This window comes from Ochotona curzoniae, unplaced genomic scaffold, assembly GCF_017591425.1.
Source record: "Ochotona curzoniae isolate NIBS_2020 unplaced genomic scaffold, NIBS_Ocur_1.0 contig_523, whole genome shotgun sequence".
Lineage (NCBI taxonomy): Eukaryota > Metazoa > Chordata > Mammalia > Lagomorpha > Ochotonidae > Ochotona > Ochotona curzoniae.
In genome coordinates this window covers 865,518-886,091 of record NW_024466459.1, presented here as the reverse complement: position 1 = coordinate 886,091, position 20,574 = coordinate 865,518, and the positions used below count along the sequence as shown (strand labels likewise).

Here is a 20,574-nt window from a genome sequence, read left to right as displayed (position 1 = left end):
ACGAATTAATGATTATCTTGGTAAAATGGGGAGAATGATGATTTACTACTAATAAGCATGATTTTTTTGGGAGTATGAGATCTTCTAAAATTAGAGTATGTTGAATATTCTACAACATTGAGAGAACACTGAAAATGCAGAACTTAACACTGTAATCAGTTATGGATTGTATATGGTATATAAATAACAGCTCAATAAGTTGTTAAAATTTGTTTTAAAAATTATTTTGTTACTAATTTAGGAATTTCATTACTTATTATCAGAAACTATGGACTTCATTTATGAATAACATTACACCTTAAAATGCCCCACGTCGGGGACCCTGGGGTGGGTGGGAGGCTGTGTGGGGCTTTTCCCTTTATCTCCCCCCTTACCCCAGGTACAGGAAAAAAAAAAGAGAGGAGAGAGAGAGAGAATGTGGAAACAATATCTTATCCACTTTCCTGTAGCCCTTGTCCCTTTGTGCCCTAATCAACTATGTAAGGATTATCAAAATAAAATGAGAACTTTCAAAAATGGTTACCAAAATAAAATTTGAAGTTGTTATTTAATTGTTGATAGCTATTGATAAAAATAAGGGATGAGGAAGGTAGTCCTCATTTAACTCCTCATCAACTTGAGTGGATCTGGAATTCCATTCAACTGGTAGAATAGATTCCTTGGTCACTTGACAGGATTCTGAGTAATTGCAGAGGAGTGGGTATAGGAGAGGACAGAGAAAAAGGCCTATGTTTATATTTTGATGTGAGGTAAAGTTTTGTGACCATTTCTGCATTATTTCTTCTGTTTATTCTATCCCTCCGGTTTCCTTCCCCTTTATCTGGCATTTGGTTTTGAGGGTAACTGCTGTAAACACTGGATCTTTCAGTAATTCCCTTTGGAGATGCCTTCCTTTTTGTTGGTGTGCCTTGCTTTCTTTGTGGGATTTTGAGAACAGGAAAAAAAAGTTACAGGTAGGCAGTAAACAGTGTGCACAGCAAACCAACAAAACAGACTTCTGAAAGGAGTAGAACAGGGAGGGTGGGGGGGATCGGCAGCTGTTGGCAAACGTCAAATCTAAATAACTGCACTGGGACTTTGGCAGATAAGAAAATAGTCTTGTGTTTGACAGAGCTTCCCTAACTATTGCACTGAGTCTACCTGTAGTCAAGATAATAACGTCTGACTTATACAACAGGTCCGTCTTCACAAAATGTTTTTGTTCTTTGGATGTGTGGGTGATGATGGTGGTGGTGGTGGTGGTGGTGGTGGAGAATAACGGGGGAGTCAGGTTGGGGAAGTAGGTGGAAAGCAGGATGACAGCCTAGTGATTGTCTTGACAGCTTTTCTGTACATTCCAGGGAAGTGACAAGGAGGGGGTGGGCTGGGGGCTGAGTGTGTGTGGGGGAAGGAAGGCAAGCAATGCACTAGCACAGGCTCAACTGCTCCTGTCTCCCGCAGCACGGGTGCTCACTGAGGAGGAGGCAAGGGCAGAAGAGCAAACGGCAGAGTACGCAGAGAAAACACCAGGGAGTTCCTTCTACTTCCAGTATTACGACAGCTAATCATTGGTATCACTGGCCAAGGAAGGATTAGAAAAGCCAGTGCAATTCCAAAAAAAACCTGTTCAAACTTAATATAAGTGAGATTTTATAAAAAAATTAAGTCATCCTTCTAAATACAGATATCATTTTATCTCATCAATGAAAAATAATTCTGTTGCTGCTAGTAACATTTTCAGTGGGAGCTCATATGGTAACAGCTTAGATTTGTCCCCCTCTTAAAAAAATAGCTTGTATTGCATCAGCCATTTATCCTTCACTCTTCTTTCAGGCCTATTGGTTCTGTTAAGATGGAAGAGCTCTAATGTAGTTAAAATTACATAATGTAATACAAGTTTCATGTAATTCTGATAGAGGAATACAAGGGGGTTCCAAAAAGTTCATGGAAAAATAAAATTGAAAGATAATGCACACTTGTTGGGAGCAGGGTTGGGTCCCATCTCTGCTTCTGATTCCAGCTTTCTGCTAATACAGACTGGGAAGTAGCTGGTAATGGCTCAGGGGAAGGTTCTGGGCACGCTTGCGGGAGGCTGGATTTCAGTTCCCAGCTTCTGGCCTCAGTCGGGGTCCGCTGCAGGCACCGGGGAGTCAATCAACAGATGGGAAAGAAATCCTTTTTTGGCTTCTCTCTTTCCAAAACAAACAAACAAACAAAACCAGAAAACCTCACCACCACTACTCAAAAAACAAAAATGCAAATTTTCCAAGAACCTTTAAAACCTTTTCATACTTCATCTCCTTTCACTCTTCAAGTTTTGAACGCTATCAGGCCAACTCTAGAGTGCCAACAACAGACAATCATCTCATCAATGGAGAGCGCTCTAGCATCCCCGGAGACTCTCAGGCTGTAAAAGGTAATGCATGCAAGACAATAATATAACAAACTTGAGATCTCTCCTTTAGGGAGTTAGCTTGGGCTGTTTTCTATTAACTCTTGCTCCTCCAGGCTTAAAAGAGACCTCCAGTCTCCTTGCATCCAGAGAAAGCAGCTCTTCCCACCCTTGCCATTATTTTCTGTTCAGGAATGATATTATCACTCTGTTATCTGCAACAGTGATAAACTGAGAAGCCAGAGAGACTAGCAGCTGTCTGCTTTTCTTTACACACACTCAGGTACTTCTTGGAGTACTTAAGTATTTTGCTGTGATAGCTTTCAAGTGTTCAAGGGAAAACAGTGGAATAAGTGCAGAAAATGATTTTCAACCAGGAAGACACACTTCGAGAATCAAAACTTCAAGCGTAGAAGCAATTCTTAAAGATCAACTAGTTAGACATCTTCATTTCACAGATGAGAAAACTGAGCTAGAAACGAATGCGGTAAAACTCTCAAAGTCACAAAGTACTGCAGATGTAATCTGACTGATGGGGCACGAATGCTAGGTTCTTGACTCCCACAAAACTATGTCAATCTGACTCAGAGCAACTTCATTTAGGAACGAAGCAAGATATTCCTTTAAGATAAGAATCCTTTCACATGAATTCTTACCATACCCTGGGGTAGACAGGGTTATTTTGATTTAACTGGTTTTCTTCTTAAATGTCAGTTTTCCTTCCTCATGTGAGACACCCCTGAGATTACCAGAGGCAATTTGCTTACTTAATGATGCAAGACTGGTAACTAATTTCAACAGGAAATCAACATGTTTGGGGGATACTTGGTGAGTTTCTGGTAAGTTTCTGTCACTGCTAGACTCAGCCACTACTATGATTTCAAACAAATGTCCACTGATTGTTGACTGAGAGTCTGTGTTGGCCAAGATTTGGATTAGCATAGCAATGGTTTCCTTTTTTGTATTTGTATAGTTAATAGAAATCAAGCATCCTGGTTCTATACACAAAGTGCATACGCCCATTTGTCTCCTTTGCTTGAGGGAGCATCAGAAACAAGGGGAGGCAGCACGGCAAAACGTTAGGGAATGGCCTTTGAACCAGACTGCTTGGTCTCACCATTTATCAGTTACAAAACCTGGAAGGCTTACCTAACCTCTTGGAGCCTCAGGTTACTTACCTGTGAAACGAAGGGACAAGGAACTACCCACCTCACTGAGTTATACATGGATTGGATAATTAACACGTGCAAGCACAGGGAGAGGGTCTAACACCCAGTAAGGGCTAAGCAATGCCTGAATACGCGTCAGAGTTCAGCATCTTTACAGGGAAGCAGCAGAGCCCTTCAAGGTCACAGTAAAGCTCAAGTCTCAGAAGTGCAGCACTGACGTCAGCAGCACAGGAGCGAAGGCAGCAAGCAGCCTGAGCTGGCATGGAACAGGAAGACATGGGCACAGGCTGAGCCCAGTCTGACAGTGACGGATGCCGATGGCTCCGAAGGCAATCGCTGTAGCCATTATCCACAGGACAGACCAGCCATACACACAGCGGGAAGGGTCAAAAACTTATTCCCCAGGAAAGGGTTTTCTCAGTCACACGCAGGTGACTGCTGGGCATGTGGCTTTGACATAAACAGAGGCCAGTGGTCTTCCCATGCAAGTCGGATTCTGCACATCAGAAAACAGAACACATAACCTAACACAAATATTAGAAAATACGTGTGAGACCGGGAAACAGAGAGCTCTTTAAAAAGGAATACGTACGTTTGGGGGAGGCGTGTGGGCTGTCTGAGGCGATCTGTCTCATGCGGGTCCCATGGCAGCTGAGCGCCACGAGTCTGGAGATGATAGCTGTTTTGCCAAAACCAATGTTCCCCACGATCACGACTCCCTGGTTCACGCTGGCATTCGAACTCTGAAGTTGAGCATCTATTTCATGGAAAACCCAATCCCGGCCAACAAACACGGACTCGGTGGTGATGCTGGGCACTTCAAAGAGCAGAGGCTTCAGGGAAATATCTGGAGGCCTATATGGTGCAAAGCGAACTGAAAGGAACAAGAGAACACAGAACTTACGTCAAGCTGCTAACATTGAGAGAAATAAAGAAAAAAACAAAAAAACCGGCGGTGTGGCTTGGGATGCCATCAGAATCACAGCGGGATGTCACTCTGGACTTGTCCACAGCAGTGTAACTCTGCTGGTTTTATGTAGATAACCTACTCACGTGAGCTAGACTCATGAGATGCTCTAAATGGCAGAATGCAAATACTAAAAACAAAACAAAACAACAAAAATCAGTGATTTATTCTCAAAAGCCAGAGAAGTCAGGGGAATGTTCTAAATCCGCACATATTTGGGATGACCCGGCACGAGCAATGAGCACAGGTGCAAGAGGAAAGTTCTAAAGGGATACGCAGGGGTGAAGATCCTTGGGGAGGGACAGGCTCAGTGCAGGGGTGGGGTTCCTCGGGGAGGGACAGGCTCAGCGCAGGGGTGGGGTTCCTCGGGGAGGGACAGGCTCAGGAGTGGTCTCCACACAGTTTATGATAGCTCCTTTGTCAATCAGAAAGGACTAATTTCAATATTTAGCAACTGCTATGGCTATACTAGCACAGGTCAACTGAAAACTCATCCAAATGAATGCAATGCAAAGTAAAGGCACCAATGAGAAGTGCAATTTAAATTTCTGATTTAAAAAATTCTAGTAAACACAAAAAACTGATGGTTTATATTTTCTTAAACATGTCAATCAATCAAGGGAACAGAAACCAACTCATCCAGTGTCTTGGCACCTATATTGCTTACATTCATATCAATGAAAATATTTTTGCTTATATTCACATTTACTTAAGATTCCCACTAGGCATGGTAGCCTAGTGGCTAAATCCTCGCCTTGCATCTGCCAGGATCCTATATGGGCACTGGTTTGTGTCCCAGCTGCTCCACTTCCCATCCAACTCCCTGTTTGTTGCCTGGGAAAGCAGCTGAGCATAGCCCAAAGCCTTGGGAACCTGCACCTGAGTGGGAGACCCAGATGAGGCTCTGGGTTCCTGGCTTCGGATCAGCTCAGTTCTGGCCATTGTAACCACTTGGGAAGTGAACCAGCAGATGAAAGGTCTTTCTGTCTTTCCTCTTTCTTTCTGTAAATCTGCCTTTCCAATAAAAATAAAGTAGATCTTTTAAAAAAAACATTTCCACTGGTTTTGTGGGGTATAGTTGTTAAGATGCCAATCCCAATGCCTGTGTTTCACCCCAGAGTCCCTGGGATTCAGTCTTGGCTCTCCGCTTCACACTCCAGCTTTCCGTGAGTACGCATCCTGGAAAGCAGCAGGTGACGGCTCAATTGCCTGGGTCTCTGCCACCCAGGAGCTCCTGAGCTTAGCCTGGCCTATGTTGCAGACATTTGGAGGACTGAACAACACTGGATGGGAATGCCTTCAGATAAATAAATAAAGGGTCTTTTTTCCCTTTGCTTCATATAATTACGAAGGATGCTAAGGGTCCGGCATGAGCTACACTTCCAACAGTTTTCTAAAAAATGTATCATAGATGTGATCTGCTTTCAGGGAAGATCAATCCGGCTTGGCTGCTCTTACCTGGGCTGTGCCCCCTTACCTATGTCTACATTACCTCTAAGTGGCAGTATTTAATCTGGCTGGAACCAGGTGTGTTATGTCTGTCCACAGATGGCCTTGACATACAGTGGGTGCTCAGAAAGTTACTAAAAAGTAACCCTAACCCTATTACATATGTCTAAGTACAAGAAACACCAGGAGCAGGAAGGCAATAGGGACAACAGAAAGAGAAACCGTACATGGAGCAAATGTGGTCTAATTATACTGCCTGTATCCTTAAACCACTTACACACAGTAAAATGGGATCTAGAGAGGGCAGCTTTCCTACTGAGAAAATACATGCATATGTGCACCAAACATGCACACACTGACTTAAAACTGCCTGAAAGCCATCAGAATTCTGAGCATTTAAAAATGATAAAAATGTTCCCAAAGGGCTGACTAGCCTAGGCTGCAGCAATCACCAGCATGAGCTGAAACTGGAGATGAGCCTGGCTGGGACAGGCCACAGCACCCACTGGCAAATGCCAAGGTGAGCTGGGACATGCCAGACTGGGCCACAGCAACTACAAGCTCATGTGAGACCCAGGAACGGAGGGTGATGTAAGCCTGGTAAGGAGCTTCAGGGGGCTCATCTGCTAGGCCACTTCCCCAGTGGTGAACCTGAGACCTGGGACTGCGGGCAGACCAGGCTGGAGAGGGCTACAATACCTGTTGACCTGCATGTGAATTGGGTTAGGGGGAGAGCCAGGCAGGGCTAACTGGCTGTATTCACTGGTGCATGCATGAGCCAGAGTTAAAGCAAGCTCATTGGGCTTTGCCGCAGCATCAGCTGGCAAGTCCTGTGATTGGAGGCAAATCCTGTCAAGCTAAAATGTAGAATCACCTGGAGAGTGCAGGATCTGGGCTTGGGAGTAGGCCCAGTAGGGAAACAGTGGCACCTCTCTGATGGGTGGTAGCAATCACTGGTGAGCATAAGAACCAGGGCTGGGGTGGGCCTGACTAGACAGGTGGTATTACCCACCAAAATGAGCATGGGCTGGACCGGTCTGTTGTACATACTGGCAAGCACAGGAACCAGGGCTGTGGGCAGGCCCAGTGGGGGTTATTGGATATTCCCGCCGTAGTTCCTGCTGGTATATGTGAGGGCTGCATGTGTGGTGGGTAGGGTTGGGCTGGGCTGTAGTATCTGTTGGTTTACCAAAGAGGCAGGGCTGGAGACATAACCAGCAATAACAACTACTAGTATGTGCATAGGCAGAATTAGGTGGCTGGAGCTGCACTGATCCAAAGCCAGGAGCCAGGAGCCTCCTCCAGGTCTCCCACACGGGTCCCAAGGCTTTGGGCTGTCCTTGACTGCTTTCCCAGGCCACGATGGATGGAAAATGGGGCTGCTGGGATTAGAACTGGTGCCCACATGGGATCCCAGGTGTGGCAAGGTGAGGATTTAGCCTTTAGGCCACTGGGCTGGGCCCAACAATCTGCTTTTTGCTTTCGTTTCTATGGATTTATCTATGTGGATATTTTATATACTACATGAGATGTTTTGCGTCTGCATTTTCTCACTAGGTTCTAAAGGTTCATACTGTAGCTTTTATCAGTACTTCGTTTCTATTTATTGCTGAATACCACATGTTTCTCCACTCACACACCCATGGACATTTGGGTTGTTTCTACCTTTTGGCTCTTGTGAACACTGTTGCTTTGAACATTTTTGTACATGTATCTGAACACCTGCTTTCAATTCTTCGGGGTATATACTTTAAATGAAATTACTAGGCCTTACCATAATTCTTTTTAACTTTTTGAGGAACCATCGAGCCGTGTTCCACAATAACTTTACTATTTTACATTTTTTTGCCAGCAATGTATGATAGTTTTTATTTCTCCACATCCTTGCCAAAACTTTTTTATTTTTTTAAAAATATTTTATTTATTTATTTGAAACCCAGCGTTATAGAGAGAAGAAGAAGGAAAAGAAGCAAGAGAAAGCCTGTCATATGGGTTCAGGGGCCATTTTTCTTTGCTTCCCCAGTTGCATTCGCAGGGAGCCGGACTGGAAACGGAGCAGCTGGGATTCCAATGGGCGTCCATACGGGGTATTAGCACTGCAGACAGTGGTTTAACTTGCCATGCTACAGTGCTGGTCCCTGTTTTTAATTGCAGCCATCCTACTGGGTGTGACATGTGACTTCATTGTGGGTTTGATCCGTTTTCCCCAGGGATTAGCGCTGAACATCTTCTCAAGTGCTAGTTGGCTGTCTGTACGTATTCATTAAAGAACTGCCTATTCAAGCCCCGTGGTCACTTTTTAACTAGGTTATTTTTTCTTGCTAAATTGAAGGAGGTTTTTCTACTTTCTGGATACAAATCAGAATATAATTTTCCAACATTTTCTCTCATTTTATAGGCTATCTTTTCACTTCCTCTAATGTGCAAAAGTTTTTGGTTCTGATTGAGTCCCATCTATCTGTTCTTCTTGCTTTTGGTGTCAAAAAGCCCGTGTTCTTATGGCTCAGGGTTTTAGCCTCTGTATTTAGGTAAAGGTGATTCATTTTGAACTGACTTTTGTATATGGTTTGATGCAGACTCCTACTTCATTCTTTTGCATGTAGTTATTCTAGCACTATTTATGAAGAAGGCTATTATTTTCCCATCGAATGGATCTGATACCCTTGGTTAAAAACAAGTGGCCAAGGAAGTATGGGTTTATTTATGTAGTTCCTATTGTATTACACTGTATATATGAGTATTTCTTTGGCAGTACCTTTTTTTATTATGGTGCTGTCTTGATTCTTACTCCTCTCTCTCTTTCCCTCTCTCTCTCTCAGAAGGATACTGACTATCTGTCAGCCTAACTGGCCCTACTATTCAGGGATAAGACTTAGACAAGTATTACCACAATCCCAGTCTGTAAAGTTAGAAAGGCTAGGATTGAAATGATGGTGAGGAGAGGGCTAATCCTAAATAATAGTACAGGAATGTTGTAACACAAATTACCCATAGTTTCCAATTTGTAAATGTATAAAATCTTTGCCTGCTATTCTTTGTGGAATCTGTTCACCCTAACCTGGAATCCCACATGCTAAGTGCACTAACAAACACTTCTGTTGTAAGAGCTTCCTTCATTCTTTAGGATGCCTCTTCAGCCTGGGGGAAGGAGGGATGATATGTTCTGCTTATACTCAGCAGTCTTACGCCACGATTTGAAGTTGGGAAGCCTGAGTCTGTCAATATTGTTGGTTTTTGAAGATTATTTTGACTATTCAGGACTTCTCATACTTTAAAAAATTTATCATTATTAAGTTTCTTTTTTTTTTTAAAATTATGATATAGTTCCATAGGCTCTGAGATGTTTTGTCCCTCTCCCAAAGTCCCTCCCTCCCTACTGATTTCCCCTCTAGTATTGCAATGGTTGGTCCTTCATGAACAGTCTTAATTCCATCACTCTACTATCGAAGTGTTTCCCGACATTGGAAAGGCAGATCAGATTTGTGGAGAGAGAAGAGACAGAAACATCATTCATCCGCTGGTTCACTCCCTAAATGACTACAACAGCGAGAGTGTAGCAATTCAAAGCCAGGAGCTTCTTCCAGGTCTCCCACATGAGTGCAGGGTCCCAAAGCTTTGAGCGATCCTCAACTGCTTTCCCAGGCCATCAGCAGGGAGCTGGATGGGAAGTGGAACAGCAGGAACACAAACTGGCACCCATTTAGGATCCCGGCGCTTGCAAGATGAGTTTCTAGCCACTGCATTGGGCCCGATTCCTCATACTACTGTATACATTTGAGAACTGGCTTTTCCATCTTTGTTAAAAAGACTGCAGGAATGGTCTGTAAAGACATGACTGACACTGCATCCTGCAATTTGTTTTATTTGTTACTAGTGTCTATATGCAGATTCCTTTTTCACCTTTTGTATTGTCTTTTAATACCTGTTCATTTTCCAAAATTCCTTTCTTTTTATCCTCAGACTAAATGACTTTAACTATTTTCAAATTCACCCAACATTTCTGCTGCTTGTTCAAATGTGCTGTACTGCTCTAGAGAACTCTGTTGTTTAGCTACTATGCCATATTGCTCCAGAATTTCTATTTGTTTTCTTTGTATAATTTATCTTTATGGATATACTCTGTGTGCTCACATGTTGCTTTTCTGGTGTCCTTTATTTTTTTGTGTGTGTGTGTGTTCATTATTTCCTTTAACTCTTTTCAAAGTCTTTGTCCTTTAAGTTCAATGTCTTCATTCCTCAGGGAGAGTTCCTTTTCTAGTTACTCCTTTTCTAAGCTCTTGAGGAATAGTGGTTTTTCTCTGTACTAGTTTTTGAATTTTTTATTTAGGGGATAATTAAATGTGAGTATAAAGAAAACTGAGAGCATGTAATTGTAAAAACTCAAAGAAAAATAAGAAAACAAGGAGGAAAAACTGGTCCCTTTTTATGAATATTTTTTTTAAAATGAACCTGAAATGCAGGATAAAAATGGATAATATTTTCCTGATTCTTTGCACAGCTTGTAATTTTTTGTTGAAAACTATATGTTCTAAGTATATGGTAACTTTGTCAGATTTCACTCCCTTAACAGGATTTGCTGCTGTTCGTTTTGTTCCTTAAATTGTTCCTTTCTTTAGTGATTTTTCCAGACTATTTTTGCTAAGATGCTATTCCTTGTTGTGTGTGCTCGCTGAAGAATTTGTTATATTGTTTTGGTGGTCAGCTGGTAATATGACAGATTTCATTAATCACTGAAATTAGTCTTTTTCTTTATAAGTATTTCCATAGGTTAATTTTGATTGGAATCCAGAGTTCTGAAAAAGCTGATTCTGTCCATTTCAGCCAACTTAATGCCTGCTCTGTGCAGGATCGATCCCTGGAGCTCTTTGCTCTGTCAGTTTCTGCGACAGGACTTAACAGCAGGTGTTACCTACTCAGGGGGTTTGTTGGTGGAGGGACAGACACCCAGAGGCATTGGACTCTGGCTGAGCCCAGGCCTCCCAGGAGAGAAGAAGGCAACAGAAAGATCAGTTGCCATGAGCCATATCCCCATGCCTTAGGGAGGGGAAAATAAAGGCAAGGTCAGTCTCATTCAGGCCTGCCTCAACTGTGGGCTTGCCTGACCAAGGAGGAACCTCACTCCAACAAAATTCTTGCATCATTTTTATTGTGAGTCTGTTTAGGTCAAGAGAAATCTAATCACATACCTGGCTTCAGAACTAAAAAGCCTAGGTCTGACTGAAAATTCTACGATATTTCTATTATACAATGTGACTATCAAGTATGAATGTGTAATGAGCTGTTCCACTAATAGTCAGAATTATGTAGACTACCTGATTGGCTAAGCCAGCTTCTTTCACTGTCACCTCTTCTTGTATCTCTTGAAAAATTATGTATGGGGCTGACACCATGGTAGGCTAAGCCTCTACCTGTGTGCCAGCATCCCATATGAGCCCTGGTTTAAGTTCTGACTGCTTCACTTTTTTAAAAAAAATAAAGATTTATTTATTTATTTTATACAGAGCAGAGAAGAGACAGAGAGGAAGATATTCTGTCTGTTGATTCATTCCTCAAGTAGCTGCTACAGCTGGAGCTGCGCTGATCCAAAGCCAGAGCCAGGAGCTTCCTCCGAGTCTCCCACACAGATGCAGCATTCCAAGGCCTTGGGCCATCCTTGACTGCTTTCCCAGGCCACAAATAGGGAACTGGCTAGGAAGCATGGCCACCAGGATTAGAACCGGCGTCCATATGGGATCCTGGCGTGTGCAAGGCGAGGACTTTAGCCACTAGGCTACTGTGCTGGTCTTGGCTTCACTTCTGAATCAGCTTCCTACTAATATGTCTGGGAAAAGCAGTGAAGGATGGTCAGAGGCCTTGGGGCCCTGTACTCATATGGGTACTCGAGAGGAAGCTCCTGGCTCCTGGCTTTGGATTGGCCCTGCTCCAGTCTTTACAGCTTTTTGGGAAGTGAATCAAATGGTGGAAGAGTTCCTTCTGTGTCTATTCTTTTTTCTCACTTTGCCTTTCAAAGAAAAATAAATCTTAAAAAAGAAAAATTATATGTGTGCTTAGAGATGACATTTCCAGAGAGACTTAGTTGCTTTCTAAATAGACTTAATCTTTTTAGGTTCAAGATTACTTTACATTCTACTTCAAAGGGAAGCAGTCATGAATATGACTAATGTCAATTAGAATATAAAGATAGTGTCAATTTAAAGGCTTCAGGTTTTGAAGAAAAATGTTACTAAGATAACTGTTCTCATGTTGACACAATGCTTCATTGTATTTTATTCCACTGGGAGAGAGCTTTGACATTTAAAATTTTTTTTTCCCTAAAAATGTAATCAATTCATAAAAGACCCAAGAGAAGAACACAGACAAAATTAGCTCAGTACCATATGGGAAAACAACTGCAGACATCAAGAACAGCCTAGAAACAGTTTCTGTGCCTCAAAACCCGGGGCTTTTTGTCAGATCATGATGATAAAAGGAAGCCACACTTTCTAGTCCCCAATTCTAAATTTAGGGTACAGGAACAAGTATTGTTTGCCTGCACTCTGGGGGTACTGGAGGTGGTGAGTGTTTGATGTGGCGTTCACATTCCTACATGTTCCTTTGTGCTAGATATGAGATGGTTTCCAAGAAGAAAAACTACTGCAAGAATCCAGTGAGAAGTTACTACTGCCACTTTGGTTGAGTGATGGGAAAAAGACGACCCAATCCATGCCATAAAGTAAGAGACTGTGGCTTTCTTATCCCTGGCACCAGAAGATGGCAGTACCATGGCAGCAGCAGGAAGACCACACTGCAATTTACTCTGAAATGCATGAAATGATGAGCAGATAAAGTACTGAGTAGACAAACAGATTTGTAATAAACGTAAAATGTTAATGATAAAATGAAGGTGATGAGTCTGTGGAGTTTACTGGAAAACGCTTTCAGCTTTTTTTTTTTTTTTGTATAAGTAAAATTTTTCCTAATAAAATACTGCAGGGAAAAACATGAAAAGGAAAGTTTTCCAACTGGGCACACATATAAGAAAAGCTTGGGAAGGCAGTATCTTAAAGCGATTTAAGAATTAATCCAGATTCCATTGAGAGTGTGCATAGCTTCAACACACACTATGCTTGTGGCAGACTTCCTATGAAGTACTCTATGTGAGATCATCAGTAATTATTCCATTTTAAAGTTTATAGAGAAAACTTGCCGTGAAGTTCAAGAACTAACCTTTAAAACAAGCAAAGAAAAAAGTAACAAACAGAAATACATGAAAACTAACAGACTTACTTGCCCACATGCAAACATCCACAGGTGCAGTGAGAAGAGGGGAAGGAGAGGTGGGAGCATGAGGGCTCCGACTGGTTTTGACTAAAGAATATCTATGCATGGAAAATAACCAGGAATTATTTAGAAATAAATCAGGCCCATTACTGGCGCAGGAAAGGGTGTGGGTAATGCAGCCAAAGTCTAGTGCAAAGCAAGGCACACGTGGATTTGCTCACGTTCCTCCATAACGTCGAGAAGGCCTATCCTAGAAGCACCTCTTTTGCTTCCAGGCTCATTCTTGGGGTTCGTGCCATGTATGCTATTCACAAAACAGAAAACACATGTGCTTCAGACAGGACTGATGGTGACATCAGCACCCGAGAGAGGGCAAACACATGCTCAGTATTTTTCTAAGAAATATTTAAACCAAGGCAAGGGTTCATTTTTATACTGAGTTTCTAGAAAAGCGCACTCTCCCCCTTAGACGAGCAAAGTCTGCTGTTTATTATTGGTGCTTAGGAAAAGAAATAATAGGGACAGCTATTCCAGGTTTATGAAGAATGCAAAACAACTTGATTAAAGGCTTAAAAAAAGTCTAAACATTCATGCAAGATAAAAACTATAAAAAGGCAGAATGACATTTTAGATGAGAAAAACATAGTAGATAACATTGTGCATTCATAGCCAGACTGCCTCAGTTTGTGTCCTGCCTTTGTCCCTTATTAGCCATGCAATCTTTTTAATTTAATTTAATTTTATTTTATTTGGGATTTCCCCCCTAAACTCCCACATCCCGACAGATTTTCCCCACGTTGCTATAATAATATAGTCCTTCATAGGGAGTCATAATTTTGTCAGTCTCTTATTTAAGTGTGCCTAGACACTGCATTAGCCATGCAATCTTGGCTATTTATTTATATTACCGATAATTTTGTGTCCTTATCTTTAAACTAGGATGAACAATGATACTGTGAGAGTGGAATGAGTTGATACACACAATGTGCTTAAGAGAGTGGCTGACTGTTACTGTGTTAGCTGCTAGCACTCCCCACATCCTCAAGCCAAAACAGAAATCCACTGTAACCATAATCAACCTGCTCCCAACCCCATCCCATCACATATACTTATTTAAAACAAAAGCAACAATCCTGATAACCATGATACTGAGAACACACCAACTCTTTCTGAGTCTTCTTCCTTTTGAGGTTTCTGCTTTATCCCCCTTCTTCCTTTATGACCCACTTTTTCATAGAATCATGCTCATGGCCTTCACTTTCACAGCAGTAACTCTAGCCCGGTTTTCACTCATATGGTGTTGCCAAAACTACTTTGATTAAAGTCCCTAAATCAGTGATTATTTCCAGATTTTGTGCTTCTTAATCACTCTTTGATATCCCTGTTAATAACACCTGCTTTTTAAAAATATGTTCATTTATTTATTTGAAAGGCAGAGTTTTAGGGAGAAAGGAGGTAGAGTAGAGAGAAGAAAGAGAGAGAGAGGCACAGAGGGAGAGAAGAGAAGGGCAGAGATGTTTATCTTCCACTTGCTGGTTCACTCCCTAGATGCTTGAAACAGCAAGGGCCGGGCAAGGCCAAGGCTAAGAGCCTGGAACCCCATTCAGGTTTGCCATGCGGTTGGCAGGAACTCAAGTACTTGGGTCACCATTTGCTGCCTTCCCAGGCTCACCAGTTGGAAGTGATTCAGGAGTAGAGGAACCAGGACTTGAATTGGCACTTGGATATGAGATTTTTGCACCCCAAGCAATAGCTCAACCTACTGTGCTGCAATGCCCTTACCCTACTCCCTCATTCTTCAAACACCCTCCCTTCTTGTGCTTAACCTGACAATATTTTCTTCCATGTCGTTTCTTAAAACCTCCTGATAAATCTTCAACAATTTCTTCTTTCTGCCCATCTCTAAAATACTACCAATCCTATGTTCTACATTATTGTTTCATTTTTTTCTTTTCAATCTCAAGGGAACAAACTAATGGCTTTTACAGCTACTTGAGTAGTGATGGTTCCCAAATTTATCTTTCTACCCCAAACCTCATTCCTAAGTTCCTGTACAGCATTTCCAACACTTCACCACAGGCATCTACTTGCATATTCACAAGAGGTTTCAAATTTTAAATATTTAAAACTAAATTATCTCACCCCCTGTAATCTATTTTTTCCACTCCATGTATTATCACAGTTAATGAAATATCACCATCTGTCTGGTTTTCCAATATAGAAAACTGGAATCTATTTAGGATTTTTCCTTCCTTAATTATTACAACTTGTCACAGGTCTTATCAACTATTCTTATTTATTTCTTAAATTGAGAGACAGACAGATTCAAAGCGAAAGCTCCCATTCACCAGTTCAATGCTCAAATGACCATAGCAGCCAAGGTGGGGTCATGAAGAAGCCAGGAAGTAGAAATTCAATCCAGGTTTCCCTTGTGGGTGGCAGGAACCCAACTTATTAAGCCATCATCTGCTGCCTGAAAGCTGGAACGGGGAGAGGAGCCAGTACTTGAATTCAGGTACTCAAAGGACACAGGCATCTGAACTACAAGGACAAACGCTCTCTTGCTATCAAGTATTCATGAAGAGTATTTCCTAAATATAATCCTTTTCCCTTACATTTCAATTCATAGAATGATAAACTTGGGGAAAGAACTAAATCACTCTTTTAGTCACATTATCTGCAAAATAAGGAAAATAAAAGCATTGACCTCATAAGATTAAATGGGAAAGTGTATGTTGAGTCTTTATCTGAACCTATTAAATAAATACTCAGTGAATGACAGCTACATAATTTAGATCCTAACTTCTCTTGCTCTGACTATGTACTTAGGCTGCTGATAATTTTGTATGTCTCTGATTCCTTCTGTAAACAACCAGCAGGTACATACTCCTGATGGGATCATGCCAACGCCTGCACCGCTACCCTTAAATATTAGCTTACTCCATTATAATCACCCAATCTAGTCATTTCTCATGATAGCTTTAGTCATAGTATATAATTCAGTAACATTCAATAAAGAAATTAATAAATGAAAAATTTATATGGATTTTCCATTGTAAACTGCAGGGCAATGTATATAGACTTGGTTTGGGTAGGACAGACAGCCTGGAAAAAGGCAGTTACAGAATGCAAAAACCACTGCTCTGTAGCAGGATAATAAAAGGAAATGAACCATTTGTTACCTTTTGTAGTTATACTTCATTTTAAGGCTAATATCATAAACAAGAAACCACTAAATAACACCTCAGGAGAGAAAAATGGTTATTTTCTAAGCCCTGTGCATTTCACAGGCAAGCCCTGGATGCTGGCCAGGGCAGTATGAATGAATGAATTGTGTTTCCCACAGGAAATTAGCTCAAGGAGAAAATATACTTTATAGTTAGGATCCAGAAAAGACCGTGTGGGTTTTAGCTTTTGTCTTGGATTTTTTTCTCTTAGAAAAGTTACTGAGAAAGCTGAACTCATATCTGTTAATTTACTAACTACTGTGTTGCAAATGCTATATTTGAGGCTTACTAGTATGCAATAATGATTTTATTGATTACTACCATAGCAATGCTATGTATATTGAGCTTATTTAGAATTTAATTCTAGCTATCAAGATAGTTAAACTCTAATGAGAGATGAATCTGGCATTTATTCATTAATGTTATTTACGTTATCATTTTCTTTTTAAAAAGCTGACATGAACTTCCACTTGAGCCAGGATGGAATAACCAGGACTAGATTAACTCCTAATTTCAATAAATCAAAGAACCAATCAATCCATGTATAGATAGAATACATAACATAATGTCTTTCAAGATACTAGATGTGAGGAAAAACGAGGCAACTCCTGGTTACTGCCTTGAGAATTTCCAGGCCACCACGCAAGGAGGGAGGCTTCCAGCTGCTAGTCCACATGCAAGGAGCCTGGACATCACCCTTTATCCTACCAAGAGCTGAAAAGAGTGAGAAATGGACGGTCAATGCCAGGAGTCATGGCTAACCAGATCAGACACTCCTGAGAGGAAAAGCAGGCAGCAGGACCACCGCCAGGGTAGGAAAATGTGAACTTAACAAGTTGCTGCAGGCTCTGTGGGGACAAGGGTGAAAGCTGAGATTTCCAGGAGGACTTGGCAAATGGGGTGGCAAGTGCTGTGATTTTTCTCAAGGGGTCTGAGAGGCTCTCACAATAAATACTAATGAATGCTAATCAATAAATATTAATGAAACCCCCTTTGCATGTCAATCAGTGGGAGGGCATCCTGAAAGGTGAGAGCACACAGTTCTCCCCAAGGATGATCTCCAGAGAAGCTTCTGAACTTGAACCTAACCTGCTAGGATATTTTCAGTCTTTCCTAGCCATTGCCTCCATCTCAGGGGTGGGAGGTGGAGAACTCTTTATGACCACCAAGTTGATTGTCCAAAAATATAAGCCCACCAAAAGAGAAGGAAGAAGTAAAACAGAAGAAACACCTGAAGCAACGACTGAGACTCTTCCCCTCGAAGTAACATCGGACACCAAAGCATGGCAGGTCAGAGAACAGCAAGCAGAACAGACACTGAGAGCTGAAGAAACTATGTTTTAACTATATTGTGCCTAAACTAGAGAGAATCAAAGATAAACAACAAAAACTTGTGAAAGAAGCCAGAGGGGGCAGGGAAACACCTTGCTTACAGAGGTACAAAGATAAGAATTATATGTAAATTCTCTTCAGAAATCATGCCAATTGGAGTGGAGTGAAATATTTAAAATGTTGAGAGAAAAACAAAATAAAACAAAACCCTCCAACAACCTATAAAATGTCTACAATATAAGAAATATTTGTGATCTGTGATTAGTGAAAGGAATTTTAGCTATACAATACCATGAGAATGATCTGCCCAGACATAAATTCACAAGTTAGGACTTTAAAAAACCTTTGTCTTTAAAAAGGCCCTGCTGAAAGAATGAAAAGACAAGTCATGAATCATAAAAATTATTTGCAAGACAGATATCTGAAGAAGATATCCAAATTACATAATAAATTTGTGAAAATTCTGTAACAGGGAAACAAACAAAAAGTGGAAAAATTATTTAAGCAGACATCTCACTAAAGAAGACATGCAGGCGGGAAGTAAACACGCAAGAAAACAATCATTGGTGAAATCTAAGCTAAAAATACAATTAGATACCACTACACACATATTAGCATATGTAAAATTAAAGTACCGATCACATTACATTGACAAGCAATGTGGAAAAACCAGAACTCTTATACACAGCTAGTGACAATGTAAAATTCTACCATCATGCTGAATATGGCCCTGCTATCTTTTAAGAAGCTATCAGATGATCTGACCATCCCACGTCTTAAATATCTGATAGATGTCAACAATGAAGCTATTTGATCATAGAATTTTCTTTTTTGTTAGCTCTTGATAGAAAAATTTCTTTAATAAAATAGGGGTTCAGGTTGTATTATTTCTGAGTAGTTTTTTCACAAATTAAGCAGATACACTGATATGAGCTCCTGTCTGCTGGTCCATTACCCAAATGACTGCAACAACTGGCTGAGTCAGGCCAAAGCCAGGAGGTGAGAATTCAGTCCAGGTCTCCCGTGTGGGTGGTGGGGCCCCCGCACCTGAGATCACCAGCTGTCTTCGGGATGCATGTCAGCAAGAAGCTGAACTGGGGCAGCGTCAGGAACTGAGCTCAAGTCCTCTGACATGGGACATGGATGTTTCAACTGGCAGCTTAACTGTTAGGCCAATGTTATTTTAGTCTAAATTGGTGAAACATTGTCTTCGTTCCTTGCAATATATTAAGACCATCAAGGCCTGCTGAGGTCTTGGCCACACCTTCAGGTGGGCGGCATTGCCCACCCAATTCCTAACTGGTTAAGAGACCACCATTGGGGAACATCTTACCTGTAGGTTCCTGCACAACAAGGAGGGGTCAGGGAAGGCCAAGGCCCTTCCTCAAACCTTTGGTGTCTCTCCCTCTCTCCTTTTGAGAGGCACCCCACCTCCTGGCTTTCTCTTGGGAGGTGGTTTTGTCTTCCCTCTTCTTTCCCTGCTCACCTGGTCCCTGTGCAAATAAACATTTCTGTCTGCAACCGGTTCCTGACTTTTTGTTTCTATATTAAGCTGAGGAAAGAACCCAATGGGCTTTTCTGGTGACATATTTCACTCTATTTTCTTGTTGTGTACTTACTGTCTATAGAACGGGTAGTGATAGCTTCCCTTTGTTCATTCCAGACTAGTAATTTGTGTTGGCTTTCATTTTTCTTAAGCGATCTAATAAGAATTTATACATTTCATTTGTCTTTGTGAATACTAACATTTGATTTTTTTTTTTTATTGCTACGCTGTCTCTATTTCTCACTCTTGATTTCTGCTCTTATCTTTAATCTTTGCCTTCTTTTACTAACATTCCTGAATGTTCTAGGCTTTCACACTTGCCCTAATTACCACATATTTTTTTAAAAAAACCAAAGTTCATTCTCCCACAGTTCTAGAAGCTACCAGTTTAAAATCAGTGTGTCTCTCGGTCTGTGCTTCCTCTGAGGCTCTAGAAAAGAGTACTTTCTTGCCTCTCCTGGGCTTCTAGGGGCAGCCAGCAATCCACGTCTATGTCTTGCCAATCTTGGCCTCTACCTTCACAGCAACTTCCGGGTGTGCTTCTGTGTGGTTTTCACACTAGTCACTGGATTCAGGCCCAACCTATTCTAATCTGACCACTTTTTAACTCGGTAAAGCTTTATTTCCAAATAAGGTCACATTTTAAGGTTCTCGGTGGCTCTGGATTTTTAGACTCTGGATTCTGTTATATTCCTTTCAAGCATGCTTATTTTTGTTGCAGCAGGCTGTTAACTTGGCTCAGACTCTCCTCAAGATACGCAGCTGCTGAAACCTGACTTCTTTCAGGTTCTTGCTGCTTCCTTCCCCGCCCCCCCTGCCCCAACCCACTCTCAAACTTACTGAGATTGCTTCTATACATCCATGGTTCAGTGGTAAACCACAGATTGGGGCAACAACTTATATGCACATTTGGGGGCAACTGCCTCTTTAGTTTCCAATATTTTACAATTTTCTTGATGCCTTTCCAAATGTTTTGCCAAAGGAGTCCGCTCTTGGATGCTTCAAAGCAGCAAAGTTCTACCTTTCTGTCCTGAAGTCACACAGACTAAAATGAGTCCTTAATCTAAAAGTCAGGAACTTTAAAATAAACTGTTTTTCTTCTCTATTTTTCAAATGCAAACTCACTTTTCAATGTCTTCAAATAATTATCTGTAGTTTATACTTTACATTTTTATTAATTTACTTTTGTCATATTTGAAAGAGATAGATACAGACAGAGGGAGATGCTACATTCACTGGCTCACTCCTGCAAT

At 41.3% G+C, this 20,574-nt stretch overlaps 1 protein-coding gene across 1 annotated transcript in view; it reads right to left on the bottom strand.

Moving 5' to 3' along the window:
• TANC2 (tetratricopeptide repeat, ankyrin repeat and coiled-coil containing 2) overlaps positions 1 to 20,574 on the bottom strand; it is a 280,763-nt gene that overhangs the window by 74,163 nt on the left and 186,026 nt on the right. Inside the window, exon 9 of the mRNA XM_040989463.1 lies at positions 4,133 to 4,414. Within this exon, the coding sequence (XP_040845397.1) occupies positions 4,133 to 4,414 (282 nt within the window). The remainder of the gene's footprint in view (positions 1 to 4,132; positions 4,415 to 20,574) is intronic.